This window comes from Myripristis murdjan, chromosome 1, assembly GCF_902150065.1.
Source record: "Myripristis murdjan chromosome 1, fMyrMur1.1, whole genome shotgun sequence".
NCBI classification, from domain to species: Eukaryota; Metazoa; Chordata; class Actinopteri; order Holocentriformes; family Holocentridae; genus Myripristis; species Myripristis murdjan.
In genome coordinates this window covers 14,463,917-14,482,149 of record NC_043980.1, presented here as the reverse complement: position 1 = coordinate 14,482,149, position 18,233 = coordinate 14,463,917, and the positions used below count along the sequence as shown (strand labels likewise).

Below are 18,233 nucleotides of genomic sequence, written 5' to 3'. Positions count from 1 at the left end.
TATTTCAACTGCATCATGCTATGACCTTGGCCTGAATTGATATGAAATGCTTTGAATCAAATTGTTTGATGATTCTTTAAAAATCTAATGTTGTGATCTAACAAAATATTCAGATTTTTTTTTTTTTTTTTAATTAATTATATTTACGTTTTTTTCATGTTTCAGAAGAAGAAGGATAGCCTCTTACATTATTGCAGGTGCTCAGTTAACGGACAGAAAACTTTGGCTACAAGTCCTGAGTTCTTGAATCAAAACCTGGAGAATCGTAAATTGGATTAATTGATTTAACTCTCCGGTAGGCCAAAGATTCGCACCTCTACAAGTGTATACACAGAAAAGAAGCTGTCTCTCTTAGACACACGCTTAACACGCCCCCTCCCCTCCCCACACGTATACGTTCAGTAACAGTTTTTTTGTGACCTGACCTCTGTCTTCCAAATGATTCATAAATCATCATGATATACAGTCATCATGAGAGCAAGTTAGACTGTGGGTGGCTTGTCCAAACTACACTGATAATATTCTCAAGGCAGAATAAGTATAAGGTCGAGTTTGCGATAACTTTTAACAGCCAGGCTTTGATCTTTATTATCAGCCAGCTGCGCCCCCATGGTTTCGGAGTCAGACCTGTACCGCAGCGTCCAGGCCGTCCTGAAAGAAATGGACAGCCAGCAGCCCTCAGCCTGCCGCAGCAAAGGTACCACACACTCTCACCCTCGTCACATGGCACCGAGCTCAAAGTGTTGAGAGAGTGGGCTATTCAGGGCAGTGTATTTATATATTTGATGCTTTTTCCATAAACACTCGTCAGTAGTCGCCTGTCTTTGCTGTTGGGCTCGTCTGTGTCAGTGTAACACAAAAGTCTCACGGAACAGTGTGTACAAGACGAAAAACAGGCTACCATCATTTGATTTTATCGCAAGTTATTTGTCGACTGATGAAGAGTGATAGTGACAACAATACGATAGTTGATGCTTTATGTTATACTGTAATGTAATGGTACATAATGGCTTCATATAGTGCAGAAATATGCCAGTACCTCCAGTGAAGAACATTATGCCTCTTGAACTGTTCAAATTGAGGTTCAGAACTCTTTATCTTCATAGTTTGGAGATTTATCTTTAGTTAAAGGCGTTACAGGCAGTGTACTTTCACTGTTTATCGCATCACATGACTAAACACGTGCAAGTGTGATAGCTGCTCAAATTTTTTCAAAACTGACTTCCTCCTGTGCTGAAGTCTCTGTTAGTTTCTGTGTCCGAAAGAGTTAATCTCCTAAATATTTCCACCTGGGATAGATATTTCTCAGCTCAGCCTCAACGTCACTGGGAAGTTGACATCACACAGTGGAACGTTTGGCCGCGTCAGCAGTTTGAGAGCGCCATTCAGCTATTAGTCATTAACCAAATTGTGGATTAAAACTGTAATGGAGGAAAGTGTGACACTTTAGTTAGCTTGTTTTGTGCTTAGCGCTGTGGAAATGTTGCGTGTATTAATAGTGTGTGTGTGTGTGTGTGTAGGCATGCTGAGGTGGACGCTTCATAAGAAGGTTCATAACAACCCTGCCAACAGCTTGGCTCTGGTGAGGGTGGTGATCAAGGAGCTGGAGAAGGTACGTCTGTGGCATTGCAGTCATGTCAAAATGAAATAACTGTTTTTTTTTATTATTATTTAACTTGCAAGGCATGAGTGCATAGCGCTGTGCATTGTAGGTAAGTTTCATCAAGCTCAGATCCTTGAACCCCATTCATTTAGCGTAGAATTGCAAACATGTGTGATCATTAGGAATGTGCAAAAGTTTGTTTGATTTTTCATGGTCAACCAGTCAATCACATTAGTTGAGCTGGAGTGGTTTCAGATCATAACCATGAACCCTGAAGTACTGTGTGCTCCCTCTGCAGATGGAGCGACTGGACTGCCGCAAATACATCATCCCTCTGCTCCACACACTCATGTATACCATCATGCAGGTATGATGTCCAGTTTCTTAAATTTTAGAGCAATACAAAACATGGGCTGCACTCCCGTCCTCAAGTAGGACACCACATTACAAATCAGACATCAGTGTGTCCCAGTCACCCTCGGTCCTTGAAATTTGGCTGTAAAGTTTAAGAGCCTTTGCTGCCAAATCAGCTCTTCAGTTCAAGTGCTTCTTGGGAAAAAAAAAAAATAATAATTTTAATTTACTGATACCAGAAATGCACAACAGCTGCTGTGTAAAATAAATCTCTAAAAGCAGTCAAGCATGTAATAATTAGTAATAAAGGTAAGAGTACTAAAAGTCATAAATTTAGCCAGGCTTTTTCTCATGAGACATTTAGAGATGTTTTGCATTTCTTTCTGCACCGTCACTGTAATCATCGCCACAGAATTGAGGAGTTCACCAACTCTGTGCCAGGAACATGCCATATCAAGGAACTAGATCCATGATCCCTGAAACAATTACTTTATCTCATCCAGGAAATAATGTTATTTACCATTTTTTTTCCTCATATTTGACAGACAGTAGTGGCATTTACACCAGTCACCCACTGTTAGAAAGGGTATGTGGTACTTTCCCCCATGTGTTTAGCGGTAAGGCCTTGACTGTTTCTGACCTGTGTGTGTTTTCTGTGTTGGTTTGCTGATATTCCAGACAACCTACATTCCAGATGAGCTGTATAAGCGGGTGTATGACTTCTGTAAGCGACTTCTGACTTTTCCCCATCCTTACTGCGTGGTAGGCCTCAGCTACACCAGACAGATGAAGACTGAGCGCTCCATTCCAGGTATTACGGTGCATATACTGTAATCTGGGTTAACGGCAAGAACCAAATACAGATTCGTCATAAGGGCTTCTCCACTTTTGAATAACCTTCCTGTTCCTGAGGAGATTATTTCACTGAAATATCATCAGTGTCACTCACTTAGTTGCCAAGCTCCTAATTACCTCCGCCAACAGTGTTGGGTGGGGATGATGTCTTTGCTCCTTTCCGTTTTTTGTTTGTTTTCCTGTTTGAGCCAAGGAGGAGGTCATGAACTTTTCATGCTGATTGGTCAAAAGTTGACAGTATTCATCACCGATCACAAAAAGGCACAAACTGCCACAAATCTGTATATAATTCACATAACATTGAAAAGTTTTGTGGAAAGGTCGGTCATGGTGCAAGGGAGACCTGATTACGTCGAATGTTCAAAATGGACCATGACAGTGAGTGTGGCCTGTCACAAAAGGAGCAAGATTTTGTGGAAAGGTTGGTCATGAGCCATGGAGGAGCTGATTAACTTATCATGCTGATTGGCTAAAACGGGGCGTGCCCCTTTCGTGAAAGGTGCATAACTTCCAAACTGGTTCACGTAACATGGCAAAACTTTTGTGGAAAGCTTCATCACTTCACACCCGCTGACCACAAGGGAGTGTGATGGTGGGTGTGGCCTAGCACAACTCAAGCAACAGAAATACTCCCTTGATTAACCACATACACACACACACACACACACACACACACCCCTTTTGCTGATTGTGTGAGCTCAGTAAAAGAAAAAAAAAACATCACCTTCAAAAGCATTAAAAGCATGAAAAGTAAAAATTGACAAACGTTTAACTTGGTCAACTATGTGACATGGAAGCAGCTGTTTCACTTGCTAATTATTTCGCTTGCTAATTATAGCATTGATAATCTGTCTGCCTCATGTCATCACCAAGTTATACATTATTAATAATTCAGAGTCTGCTGACAGTGGTACTTTAAATAGATACGGTCTCATCGTGAGAATCCAACAGAAAATTCACCGGCAACGACCACACCATCAACAAAAAGCATTTAAATGATTCATTGATGAGATGATGATTGTTTGAAGCTTGAATTTGATCGCAGTTCTTCAGATAGCTGTGGGGTGGGGAAGCTTCGGTAGGGAGTCCACCGTAGCACCTGGGCTCGACGGACGACCTTTAGGACCCCACAGAAGAAGGAGAAGAGGAAAAGGGCCAGAAGAAGAGAAATTGGGATGGAGGGATGCAGAATACAAAAGCGTAGGAGAGGGTTATTACAGGAATGCCAGAAGAGGTGTGGTTGAGGTGTGGTCCTGATCCTGAAGATCTGCTAGTAGCTTCAGTAGAAAATACATATCAAAATTTTGTTCATCCACTATTTACTGAACATGGTTCATACAGGAGACGAGCGTGTTCTCTGATAGTGTTTATCTCGCTCAGAGCCGCCTCGCTACACATTCTGTATCTGTTCCCTGACTTAAATGTTGTTGAAATGATGTTGAGTCAAGGTAAAATGATATAATTCACCGCCATGATGAATCCCTCAAACATGTCAACCAAAACATGACTCATCCAGTGAAGACAGTGTTGGCCTTAACGATGTTACCCATAGCAAAAAATTCCTTTGAACTCTTTCTCACCGGATTCACGTATGTAGATCTATCCTGCATGTTGATACCCTGTATGAAAAACCTGTTATTTAATACCCATTTGATCCACAGGGCTGATGTATCAGAGGATGGTTGTTGCAGAGCAGAACCTGAAAAACGAGCACTACCCATTTCAAGAGAGGTAAATGCTGCGTACATGTTTGTGTGCTGAGTAGATGCCTTTGGTACCAGTGCATAAAGACTTATTTCCTCATTCTCCTGCATTTAGTCACAGGCTTGTTAAACCACTAATGTTAAACCACTGAAACTGAGGGCTTGACCTGCTGGCTCAGCTTTAAAGATTTCCAAAGTATTCACATCAGCAGTCCTATGAGCCATGAGTTAACTTTGTCATTGCACATCAACTACAAACAAAATCTAAATTTGGTTTATCTATTGCAAAAGTGGGGGAAATGAAAAAATAACCAGTTTTTGAGGGATGCACTGATATTATTTTTTTTAAAATGCTACCAACCAATTACCAAGTATAAAACAGGTTGACTAATGCAGAAAACCAGCACAGGTTGCTTTTATTTCTGACATGTTACTGCTTTTGGTAACAGATATTAGTCTTGCATGATTTTTTTATATCAATACTCAATTTTAGCCTCGAACTGGCACCAGTACTTGATGCATCCCTTATTTTTTTGTGCAACCAAAATACAGTTACCGTTCATTCGTATTTTCCAACTGGTGGATTCAAACTGGTGATCTACTGGTCACAAGCCTGTTCTCTCCAATTCTTACCTGCTAAAAGACATAAAACTTGTGACAAGGCTATCAACAGTGTCAGTAAAGACTCTCATCTACATTTCCTCAGGGTTTTTGTGTTTGCTGACCCGGACATCTTCTCCAGTCCCTTGGGAGACGTCCTGCAGGGTGACATCATGGTGTCGCGGTCGGCCTCCAGGGGACTCCTCAGTCCTTTGGATCACATGCGCATGGTGGTCCAGCACTCCATCCAGGCCGCTCTGGGACAGGAGGAGTGCCACGGCCCCAAACTGGCCCAGGCGCTCAAGGTCAGTCCAGCTGCTGCTCCTCTCTGTTTTCTATTCAGCTGTTATTCAGCTATCCACTTCAAACAGCAGTTTGCTCTATGCTGGTCATGCTGAAATGATTAATCCATTAGTAGATCAACAGAAAAGTAATTTATTAGATTTTTCTTAATCAGTTAATTGTTTTCCTCCTTTATCAAATACAAATATCAAAAATATCAAACACGTCTCATTAAGTAAGCAATTTTAATATGCCACATAAGTCATCACTAAGATATGACAGATGTCAGTTGGAAAAAAAAAAGATAAATTGATTGATTGATTGTTTGATAATGAAAATGATGATTTAGTTGCAGCCGTACTGTTTGGTTGTTCTCATGTCTTCCCTGTGTTCTCTTGCTCTCTGTTCCTCTGTTCTGTTGTATTCTCTTCAGCTCTGTTTAACTTTCATCTATTCTGCTCTATTTTATGACTCTCCGTGTCATGGTCTTCTACTTATATATGTATATATGCATATATTAGTATTTGCTGTGTCCTGTTTGGGGTTTGATGGTTGACCTCAGTTGTGTCTGGCTTCTATATATACCCTGGTTGGTAAACCCTTTATGTGGCAAACCTTTCTCATGCTATGTGTGAAAGGTTTATGCACAGTTTCCCTGTCGTCACGGCAGGTTTGGGCAAGTCTGAGCATTACATATGTGTAATTATGACATTTTTATTATGTTTATCTTTCTAAAACCGAGTTTACTGTTTACTCCCATGTTACCAGTGACATTATTTTACATTACACATAAACCTTTTACATGCAACACTGCTTTGATCCAAAGTAGGTCATGAACTGGTTTTCATAGTGTGTTCCCACATGATGAGTAATATCAATATGTCATTGTTTTTATGGTTTTGCATGAGACTGCAATAACTTGGTCAGTTTGAATGAAAAAGTTTAAGAGCCCCAGAGCCCCTTACAAGCTCATGTCATGTGAAAGATCCTCAATGAGGACTGTTGTCTGGGCTCTAGCTGCCAGGTGGAAGCGTCTCTTGGCGCTGATCCTAAAGTAACACCTCCACAGGATGCGCACACACACACACACACACACACACACACACACACACACTCACACTACTGACCTGTCACCTTTCGCTATTAATACCTAGTCTGTGTGTGTTGATCTTCCTGTGTGGATGTGTGTACACGTGTGTGACAGGAAATGGGTCAAGACATCGAGCCGTACTTTCAGGAAGTGTTGGCGACTCTGGAGCAGAGTGCGGAGGAGGGCAGCAAGGCGAGCAGCGGGTCGCTGAGGAGCCGCATTATGAAGCTGTACACGGAGATCCTCACTGCCACCGACTCAGGTGGGAGATGCAAGAGAGCTTTTGGAAAAGGAAATACACCAGAACTGTGTAAATTGTACATGAATCCCACAAACAAACATTGTGATACTACTAAACATCAGTGGCTGGATCCAGAAATAATGATAAAAAACTGTAACATTCTTAAGTAACATTTAACATCTGTTGTTATGTTGCATTATGCAGCAGATATAAATGTATATACATACCATTTTGCCTAGCATATCTATTTATCACCATGCCACCAAAAGCATGCTGTAAAAACATTGTAGTGCATATCAAAGAAAGTTAAATGACTCCAAAATCTGCAAACATGAACAAAACCAACAATGCTATCAAAGCTCGACCTAATGTAGATACTACAGTTATTATAGATGGTATAAGTAAAGTTGTTTATGGAAAAAGCAAAACTAGATCATTTTGTTTGTAGCCAGCAGAACTTGAACAACACTGGTGGAGCTGACTAAATTACTGACTCAACTGGTAGGAGTTCAAAGTCTCGCTGGAGGACACTTGGCTGGTGTTGGACACACTGGCTGTGTTCACATTTGCAGGACACAGCACATGTTTGATGCTGGGATCAAACATGTGACCCCTTTTCTTTTCTACTATTTTCTTTCATGGCCGAGTCAGCTGTCCTGTATTTTTCCGGATATCTATTTCCATGACGTCCACACTTCTTCGTACTATTATCACAACAGCTATCCATCCGATGGACACGCTCTCCCTTCATCCCAGCTGTGAGGCTGAAGGGATCGACAGGGGTGTTCAGAGAGAGGAAGTGAGGGGGGCTGTTTTTAGTGTTATTGTGACATTTTTGGTCTCTTCCTCTCGCTCTCTTCCGTTGTGTGTGTGCATGTGTGTGTGTGTGTGTGTGTGTGTGTTGCAGATCCATTGTCTTGTGGAGCACTGTGTGACAGCCCTCTTCCCAACCCAGAGATGAGCTTCCACCTGTGGACAGAGGATCAAGATATCTGTGAGTGGCGGCGGACACTCTGGGGAGGAGGGCTAGTTATAGTCTAGAGGAGGTTATTACTACTAATCTACTCAGCTGAATTAGGACAAACTGAACAAAGCAAAACCAAACTGAAACAAAACTGAGATGCAAAATGAAAGCAAGTTGAGTTGAACTGAAATATAAAACATGAAAGGGAAAAAAACATTATCTAACACCTCTAACAGCTGACAAATCCCTTGGTTCATCACGTTGCTCTGCGGTGTATTTTGATTGTAAATAGCAGATTGTGTGGTATGTTTCTCAGAATCAAAGAGGCAGGTCTTCATCATAAACTGACTCCATTAAAAGAAAAGAAAGAAAAAAAAAACAGTTTCTTCTCAGAGTTACAGTGAACCAAACTGACATCATATGAACTGGAACAGTAGCCTTGCTGCGGGTGATTGAGTCATGTGTACAGTATGACTTTTAACCTCAGGACAGAATCAGTCGGTTACAGTGGAGCTGTAAATCTCCAGTTTTCCTGTAATCGGTGAAACCTCTGGTACAGTAGTGTGATGACCCATGTGATTCACAAGAAAAAAGGGTTTTCTCTGTCCTGTCTGGGGCTTTAGCCTTGTAAATAAAATTACTGTGTCATACAGCACACAGTTCACTGTGAAGCACAAGGCTTATGGTCTGTGCACTGCCGGAAGTGTTGAAAATTAAGCAAACATTGAATCCTGAGGGATCACAAGCGGGTCTATAGGACTGTGGATGGATTTTACAGATGAGGGCCATGGATAAGTCATACTTTGTACTACATACCGAGTTTCCCTCTGCTCAGCTACATTAAACCAACAGGGGAAACGTGAGCCAAATGTGTGCTGTGCGCTGCAGCTCCATAAACAACCAAGCAGCTAAAGATGAGAGGAGAAATCTTAGCTTATGTCTGAGTGGCCATGAGTTTGTCATTTCAATTCCCAGTGAATAAACACAGCCCTGATACTGTGAGTGTTGACTTTACATGTAAATGATCATTGGTAATAAATAAATTAAGCTATAAATTTATTTATTTATTCTTTTTCTTTTTTTTCTTTTTTCTTTTTTTGCACTTTGTTATTAGTATTATCATTTGTTCATTTTTTTTTTCCTTAAGTGTCTTTTTTTTTTTGGGGGGGGGGGGGGGTACATACTATATATTTCCATATATGGCTAAATAATGAGTATATATACCCATATAGTCAACTCCTGATCTTTTTCTGTTTTTTTTTCTTTTTCTTTTCTTTCTTTTTTTTTTTTTTTTTTTTGGGGGGGGGGGTATGTACATACATGTATTTTTTTCTATTCTCTCTTTTCTGTATTTTATATATCTTGTTTGCCTCTGCACAGTTTGAAACAAACTGAGAAATTTTCTGTTTGAAACATGACAAAACTATTAATAAAAAGAGTTAATAAAAAAAAAATAAAAATAAATGATCATTGGTGCTCTTCACAGGGAGGGAGCTGGCCAAGTGTTTTCGCTCCAGCTCCGTGTCAGATCATTTCTCCGTCAGCCAAGACCAGGAGGACTTTGATCTGTGTGACCTGCCCAGCGACCTGACGCCATGCGACATGCCTCGGCTCTCTGTCATGTCCAACGACAGCGGCATCGAAAGGGATCTACCCCCGGGCGGTGACTCCTCCCCAACATCATCCCTTGAATCCTCTAGCATGGGATCATCAGGGGAGCACCACAAAAAGTAAATCTAATACCTGCAATTTAACTGTGTGTTTAAATCAAATCCAATGTGGTATATCCATGTTTGTGTTGGGGCTTTTTAACTGCAAGCTTTTATTGTTTTGTTTTGTTTTTTTGTGATTTTTTTTTTTTTAGGGTTAGGGTAAAACCAAAAGAAAACATAACATTATCTCTTTGCTGTTTTGTCTTCAAAGATTTCAACACATTAATGAGCATTTTTGCATCACCTCTTTTACTTTACAATACTTCCAGTGTTGTAAATGATCAGCACTGAGCAATATTTTTAGCGCCACTTACAAACTTCCTCCCTCTCGCAGTGAGCAAGACACAATGAGGCTGTCTCGGCGTGGAGGCATCAAGATGAGACCGACTGCGAAAGACAGCATGGCGCTGATGCAGGAAACCCTGGAGGACCATGGGAGCATTGGGGGTGGAGGGGTTGGAAACAGAGGAGGGGGAAGAGGGGCGACTTTGCAGAGACGGGCGGGGAGCAGCGGGATGCAGACGCCCTTCAAGCAGCAGAGATGCTTCACGGCCAGGATCGTCGCTGTGGGGGACGACAGGGTTCTGGGACGCCTGGCCAAAGCTTTCTACTTCCTCAGGTGAGGAACCAGAATGGAGGCTCACCATGTAGAGCGTGTCCCACATAATACCAAGGGCCATGTCATCCCCTCTCTCTCCACTGTGACTGTCATCTAATAAAGCAGAAATGCCCAAAAAAGATCTTTAAAAAAAAAAAAAAAGAAATACAGAGATAATTCAATCAAGGCCAGTATATCATCCAGTGCAGACAAAAACAACTTGACAACAACGTGTGGTGTGGTAACCATGGGAACAGTGCTGGGACTGCACTTGTGCTTGGACCAAATGTGCTGACAGAATACTGTTCTCATGATTTGGGTGTTGCTGCAAGTTGCGACTGATAATTTGCACACCTTTATCAAACTGCACCAGGTGATGGTTTCACAGAGCCAAGTTAATAAATAATAGCATTTCTCAGTAAGCATTATGGACGTAAAAGATCTGTTTTTATGTCCCTCCACCATTGTACATGGTATGCAGGATGGTGATGGTGATGGTGACATTTGTCCTTGTGACTGAAACACAAAATATGATAGAGTGCCCCCTCTATATAAATAATCTGATTAGATTAGGACCTCTTCCTGTCTTTCTGTGGAACCAGATCCCAGACCACGAGCAGTTGCCACAGGCGATGAAGAACTCGTACCATCTAGTGTCAATAAATCCAAAATATCCCTTTAATGAGGAAAAAACAATTTTCCTTAAATAGCTCTGACAAATGCAGAAGGATCCAAAATTCACATACCTCCTGTGTGTTAGTATGAAAACAAGCACTGTATTTGCTGCTTAATGCTTTCATCATTTGAATTAATTGCCTTGTGAGCATAACCTGTCAAGTTGTATACATCATGGTGTGGAAGGACATTAGGCTGCTCAAGCATCTCTTATTTTTGAATTATGGAATGGAATGAATGGGTGAAATTATTTCTTGCCACAGTAACAGGAAGCAAAACGGAGGATATTGTGAGAAAGTACACTGAAAATGTATTTCCTCATATATGACGGATGTAGTCGGTGAAGTGTACTTTTTCTGATTATTTCTTAAATTCTGGGTTAAATTCAGTCACGCTATTTTAGGCTCTATCTTGGAAAGCTGAAGTGTAAAACCACTGTGTTTCAAAAACCATGCGTGCTGAATTACATGACCACGTAATGGGGAGTTTCAAACCACTTCAACGCACATTCATGACTACACGCAATATGGGTTTCTCATGAATCTTTGGTCCACCTTTGCAGGAAAAGGGAAGCACGGCGGCTTTTTCTAACAATGAAAGCCAACCTCCAGTTTTATTACATCCCCGTTTGCAAGGATCCAACATCCATCTCCCCTGCTAAGGTAAGCCCACTTCCCCTTATTAGTGTACCATCAGCTAATCTCACTGTGTGAAAGTCAACAGTCTTGACAGAAGATAAATGGCTTCAGCCATAAAAAGAAGCTACATTACACTGTGGTAATTGCATGTTACATCATTTGGCCTTTGGCATGACACACAGTAGTAGAACAACAAAATACAGGTTCAAAACCACAACTCTCAGTCGCGTATGGCTCCATTTTATTTCAGTGCTGTTGAGTTGCCACATTTGTACTTTTGGTTCCACTTTTATTGTTTTGTTTTGTTTTGTTTCCTAGGAAAATCTCTATTCATCCAAGGAGAAACTCTGCACTCTTGGCTCCTACTTGGGCATGGTGGACCCCTGGTACGACTGTAACATCAACACCTTGGGCTCCATGATTCCTGAACTTGCTAAAATGGTATGATTCAATTTCAGACAAATACAGAAGCAGCTGCAGTGTCAGAGCAGGAACAGTGACCAGATGTGTCATCATCGGGTTGCGCGTAACAAACAAAATTTACTCCATGCGCTCCCTGGTCCACATGAGATGCAATATATTGTTGAGCCTTATTTTCTCTGTATGACTTTCAAACAGTGTACTAAAATGTCAACATATCAAATACATCACACATCTGTTTCTTAGAGTTCCTGACCACTGTTCTTTGCACATGTTGAGACACAGGAAATTACATAACATCTCCCACTGTGAAGGAAATAAATGTGTTGATTTCATGTAAACCACAATAACAGCAAGTAAGTCTATCAGTACTCGCCACTGGTGCATCTTAGCATTGTAGGCACTTAGCCCGGGGAAGAGAAATTGTGCAGCAAAGATAAACACACCATTTGTACAATGAATATGAGTGAAAATGGCAGTTTGTAAAATATTATAATAGGTTATAAGGCAACAATGTCTATTTAGCAGTACACAGAGGAAGTAGCTTAAAGCAAGTGTGAGCCAAACCCTAAACACATTGAAAAAGTAATATCTTCATTTACTGCTGAACTTTCAACTAAATGAATAGGATTCATAACCTGAATGTCCATACTAAAGGGATTCTACCCTCCAATTCTGTATCCCCCTTTGTCTCCATAATTCCTGTTTTCAGTTATTGGAAGAAAAAAAAACGGGGATGGAATTTCCTTCTTACCACCTAAGCATTTTTAAATAAAATACTGTATTTCATAGGGTCATGAAATTTAGTTTGCACACGTGAAAAGTTCAGGTTAAAAAAACACAAGCACTTCAAAAGTGCAGTGGCAAGGTTTTTATTTTACAGCAGTGTTATGCTTTTGGATTCCAGCTCTCAAGCTTTTGAGTAATAAACAGCAATATTATAATCTCTGTAAAAAAAAAAAAAAAAAAAGTCTACGCAAAGTAGCTGTACCAAACAAACATAGAGGGTAACACTTGGGATTCATCCTGATATTTCAAAGCTGATAACCAACAAACTATCAGATGTTCAGAAAAGTGTCACTCGTCTGTTTGTCGCCCTAACCACTACCCTAAGATTAAAACTAAAACTAAATAGACAACATCTTCTTTTCACATTACTGTGAAACTTGTAGACTGAGTTGTGATATAACATACATAACTGACCAAAGTGTGACCAAATGGAGGTCATGACGAACAAAAAAGTGCATGCAAGCGTGTAAATTTTGTTATGCAAACTTCTTCTCTTGCAGCAGACAAACCAAAAGAGGCAAAAGGAGCCCTTTCTGTCTGATGTCATTTCCTACTATGTGCGCACTGGACGGCAGCCTGTCTACTTCACCATCTACTTTGTGAAGGTGATATGACATGTTCTCTCTATGTGGATTTTTGCTTTCTCTGTGGTACAGCTGTGGCCCAAGTCATGCATAAATATGGACAAGTATATATAAAAAAAAAGTATTTATGGTATTTATAAACATATAGGCTGCATTAGAATAAGAACCCTGTGTTACAAGAGCAACACTGGACTGTAGCCTTCAAGTAGACAACAAAGCACCTTGAGAAAATACTCATTTCAAATTAGAAAAAGTGTATTAAATGTCCTACAGTAATAACAAATAAATGGTATGATTATGTGCTCACATTTCATGAGCGGTTTTTGTTTTCCTCTAGATCTCTTTCTTGACTAAGGAGCCAGTGGAGGATGTGTTTCTCACTCATCTAGAGATGGAGTTTCCTGAGTTTAAGCAGGTCTCAGCTTCACTTAGAGGTAACTTGAGTATAGGTGTGAGTGTGTGTGTGTGTGTGTGTGTGTGTGTGTGTGTGTGTGTGTGTGTGTGTGTGTGTGTTAAATATCATATCTACATTATCTGCACCGCATCAGCTTTTGCTTGTGTGTAACTTTGTGTGAGGGTGTACGTATCTGTGCATGTGTGTGCATACGCTTTCATACCAGCATCTTTCCGTTACCCAGTTTAACACGCCTGTTTTGACCAACAGAAAAGCAGAAGAAGAACTCAGGGGATTTATGTGGCGCTGTGGTGTCGCTGAATTACAAAAAGGTGAGCTTTTATTCCTTAATCATATAACCATGGGAACATATGATTAGAGTGTGATCAAAGGTTATCATTCATTTGTGAATTTGTGAATTTAAGAACCATGTTTGTGCATGTGATACTTATTAGTGACAGCGTAACCTTTTACACTTAGTTTATGCATATGTGTGTGTGTGTGTCTCCAGGTTACATTAAGCGGTCGAGATGTTGAGAAGGGTCTTTCACTCAGGACCACAGGCGCTCAGATCAGTGCGATTCCCTCCAATGAAACAGAAGGTTCAGTATTGTTTTTAACACACTCAGTATTGATTACTCATAACCAAAAGCACCAAGACCAAGACATTAGTGAGCTGATGCTAATCTTTTTTTTTCCGTTCATTGATTCATGTACTAATTTGGATTTATAATTCAAATTTCAGTTTCATGTCAAAAGAATATTTTTTGATCTAGCGTTTCTTTTTTTCCCACTTTTTAAATGATGTTGAAGCAATGTTTGTGGCAATAAAACTGGCCATTGGCAGCCTCCCTTCCCCCTGTGATTCCCCGCCCCACCACTGGACCTTTTCCAGACATCTGGTGATAAACATCAAACATGTTTGTTCTGATCAGGGCAGCTCAGATCAGTCTACAAGTTAATTGGAATGATTATGATTTGATCTGTGAACTCACATTATCAGGTAATCTGCACTGACTATCAGTCCCAAAATGTTGAAAAAAAAAATGGCAACGCTGCTTAACTGACTGGAAGTGTATACATTTTATTTAAGCAAAGTATTTTGGCAGTGTCTTCTCCAGCATCATTTACAGAGTGAATGAAAACACGTCATTTAGTCCCCAAGGTGGTTGGGGACTGGCTGCTGGGCCTATGCCAAGCCTCAGATTGGGCTTGTCATGGTGTTTAAATACAGGCTTTATTGTCCTCTAGTGTTCTTGTTACTTCCTGTGAGCCTTAATCTTTTCTTATGTTGGTGATAATATCTTTGTTTATTTTCTTTCTCATCATAAAACTGGCTTTTTAATCATCATACCTCTGCTCTGTCCCCTAGACCTAAACTGTTTGACACTGACCTTGAATGAATCTCAAACAAAAAATAAAAATATGGTGAGTTTTTCTCCAGCTGTATGAACTAATCAAATGTAAATTGTTCACCGTATGATCTATACTAAATTCAGTCACCGATATGCATTGAAATTCTCAGGAGTCAAAGATTCGGACCACCAACGTTAAGATTCGCACGCTGGAAAGGAGGTCTTTCACGGTCACGCTGGACAGAGACTCTCGCAGGACCTTCAAAGGCGTCCAGAGGTAGGAGACACAAACCGCAGCTGTAGTGTGTGCACAGCTCATGTTACAGCGATCAGTAAAGGTCATGAGTGGGTTTCCTGGTTAGAGAGATGGGCTGCTTATCAGAAGCTGTCCTGTTTTTGTCATGGTAGAACTGCATCAGTGTAACCTCATTCCGCTGTGCATACCATACAGGAAGCATGAAGAACTGAATGCAGTCTTCTTTGCGTGCAGTGTAACTGATATAGCAAACTGCTGTGATGATAGCTTTCACTGTCATGTCTCAAAGAACAGTAGAAACTAAGGAAAGAGGCTTTCACACGCTTAAAGGATGCAACGTTTTTCATATATCCTCTTTCATGGCTAGATACAGAGAGACAAAAAAAAAGACATTGCATTATGTACAAATAGTGTCCAAATATGAAATATACACTCAGTGGCCACTTTATCAGGTCAACCTAATCTAATGGAGTCCAGTACAACAGCACCATTAACTAATAGCTCAGTGCCAAACACAGAATTGAATGGACACATCTATTACTTTGACAAAAAGAAAACCTGAGCATTATAGGCATCATAAAAGTAAACTTTATGGCAGAACTATTGTATTGGATTGTATTAGATTGATCGGGTGTCCCCAATAAAACGGCCACTGAGTGTATGTCTCACATATATCCCCAGTTACTCAAGTGACAACAATCAGTCAGTCAAGGCCTCAAGTGGTAATACTTAAAACACAAGAAAATATGTTTTACCTTAAATATTGTAGATGAACCACCACAAAACAATACAAGCAAGCAAATAAGGACAATATCAGAGTCTGTAACATCTGGACTCTGCCTTCAATATACAGAATAAAGTACAGCTCAGGACAGGTGTGAGGACCATGCCAAGAAGAAGTGTTCAACACACTGATCTATTTGACTTCAAGTTTCAACAGTACATTTTCAACATCACCACCCTTCTGCAGGGAATAGTCATATCATTACCTATGCACTTCAAATCTTTCTCTTTATGATTCCTCTCCATGAAATGACAGATGCAACAGGTGAATTGGCATCACTTTGTTTTGTGCCACTGTTTGTTCACACAGGGTCTTAATTTCTTTGATGTGTTTCCCCCATGAAACAAATTGTACAACACACAAAACAGCAGACAGAGCTGCCAGTAAATGAAAGCAAAAGAAAGAAGAAGCACTTAGTTTCTCATAAAAAACAAAGCACAAGAAAAGACTTGTGGAAACACAAAAAACTGGCATTTTGTATATAGACATACTATTCCTAAGCCTTTTTTGTTTGTTTGTTTGTTTGTTTGTTTCATTTAGTAGCATCTTCATCTCCTGCTTTGTGTATGCTCTTTCCCTTCAGTGTCACTTTGCCCCTTAGCAAACTGAGAGACTTCACAACACCAACTACCTCAAATTATTATAGCCACAAGATCCTTTGTAATAGGGTGTAAAGACTTTTTGGAACCAGTTTGGCCAATCAATATGGTTGCTATAACTGATATGAAGATGGCAGTGTCATCAGCAACTCATGCAGCAAGGGAGAGCATTTTCCATCCTTGAATTTCAGATTAGATTAGGGAATGCTCCAGTTATAAAGGGGCTTTAGGGTACAAGGGTCCCAGCTTGGGTGGATTAGCCTTAAAACTGAGCCATGCAATTTGCACTTGCAGTTGGTGATGAAGGGGATTGTTGGGCTTGTTTGTGCAACAGCTTGATTTGCATAAATGAATTAGCAAATAGGATGTTTCTGTGCAACCTAAATTGTTGATTCCATTTGTTTACAGCATAGAGATCTCCCCATGCCTTGATCCTGGCTACTGCGTCCAGAAAACTGTGAGGTCCAAATTCAACTTGGGAGAGGAGAAAGATGCTGGACTGAGCAAATACATGAACAAAGGACTTCCTCTACCAATCAACACATTCGCCGGGATCATCAACTGACCACAGCTCCGCCTGAAGGAATGATCATGTCGAGAGTCTAGTGGATGAAGATCATCCATGGTGTGTTTTGATCACCTGAGTGGATGTGGATGATGCTTTTGTGATAACAATGGTCCACCATGACACAAGAAAAGCCAAAATATCACCTTTGGGTCATAAGGAGCTGCTCCAATTCCAAGTGACAGTGTTTGGACATCATTCTTGAGTTGGATGTCTTATGGTGGCAGTTGCACATGCAGTTTTGGAATGATTCAGCCCCGTTGGTCCGTGTCGACAGCAGTGGCTGAATTGCAGGTGCAGAGAAAGGACTACAAGTCAATAGGACATTAAGCCCAAACACACCAATCTCACTTCTCATAGTCAGCCATTTTGTCTGTTTTCCCTGTAATAGGCACAAAATTGCAAGGTGCAAGGTATTATTTATCTCCTCCAAGTATTTGCTTTTTGTGAGTGACCGAGTGTACATACCTTAAGAATGACTCAGCATATACCGATGGGGGAAGATGCCAAGGATCAATATTGCCTCTGATATTTGAGAGACCGGCGGTGATTGACAAATAACCCCTATCAAGGGCATGACATGTATACATAAAAACTTTCAGGGTAGGACTACCAATGTGGGACCATTAAGCATGTGACTTCATCATACAATCTTGTTTTGACAGGCAGTGCTTTGTCATAAAATGTGTTATATTAACAAGCCCAAAGGTTAACTGAATCCCAAGCAACAGCCAAGGTCCCTGCCCAAACTGTTTTGGCATATAAATCAATGTGCTAATGACTTAAGGGGATTAGGGACCCATACACATAAACTTTTGTGATACATCAAAAAACGGATAATTTCCCATGTATTTGAATGAATTCTATGTGTTGATGGATGACACGGACTGACCGAGTTCAGTGTGTGAAAATACTGCAACCCAGTCAAATTGCAAAGGTTGAAACTAGTTGAACATTTGACAAACGTCACCTGCTATGAATTTTCAAGCAGTGATAATTGTACTGACTGCTTCAAAAAGTTTCAAGACCACCTTTCTCTTACCTGCAGCACAACCTAGGTGGTTCCAATTAGTATTTGTCCGTGAATCTGATGGATGGCAAATGCCCCATGTGTTGCTGCCTTAGGTTAGTAAAGCGGATTTGAAGTGCAAGAGCAGCTCTCCTCCATCAAC

General features: G+C 40.6%; 1 protein-coding gene across 2 annotated transcripts in view; it reads left to right on the top strand.

Moving 5' to 3' along the window:
* The window catches only part of pik3r6 (phosphoinositide-3-kinase regulatory subunit 6), a 29,774-nt gene extending 12,049 nt beyond the window's left edge, over positions 1 to 17,725 (top strand). For both annotated transcript variants that reach the window (XM_030063161.1, XM_030063152.1), the window contains exons 3-21: positions 596 to 697; positions 1,521 to 1,612; positions 1,902 to 1,970; positions 2,636 to 2,768; positions 4,474 to 4,543; positions 5,222 to 5,420; positions 6,602 to 6,749; positions 7,636 to 7,722; positions 9,179 to 9,422; positions 9,739 to 10,023; positions 11,240 to 11,339; positions 11,634 to 11,756; positions 13,025 to 13,129; positions 13,446 to 13,542; positions 13,773 to 13,834; positions 14,014 to 14,104; positions 14,875 to 14,930; positions 15,028 to 15,134; positions 16,905 to 17,725. In XM_030063161.1, coding sequence (XP_029919021.1) covers positions 596 to 697; positions 1,521 to 1,612; positions 1,902 to 1,970; positions 2,636 to 2,768; positions 4,474 to 4,543; positions 5,222 to 5,420; positions 6,602 to 6,749; positions 7,636 to 7,722; positions 9,179 to 9,422; positions 9,739 to 10,023; positions 11,240 to 11,339; positions 11,634 to 11,756; positions 13,025 to 13,129; positions 13,446 to 13,542; positions 13,773 to 13,834; positions 14,014 to 14,104; positions 14,875 to 14,930; positions 15,028 to 15,134; positions 16,905 to 17,061 — 2,327 coding nt within the window. In that variant the 3' untranslated portion in view covers positions 17,062 to 17,725. The remainder of the gene's footprint in view (positions 1 to 595; positions 698 to 1,520; positions 1,613 to 1,901; positions 1,971 to 2,635; positions 2,769 to 4,473; positions 4,544 to 5,221; positions 5,421 to 6,601; positions 6,750 to 7,635; positions 7,723 to 9,178; positions 9,423 to 9,738; positions 10,024 to 11,239; positions 11,340 to 11,633; positions 11,757 to 13,024; positions 13,130 to 13,445; positions 13,543 to 13,772; positions 13,835 to 14,013; positions 14,105 to 14,874; positions 14,931 to 15,027; positions 15,135 to 16,904) is intronic.
* Positions 17,726 to 18,233: the final 508 nt, after the last annotated feature.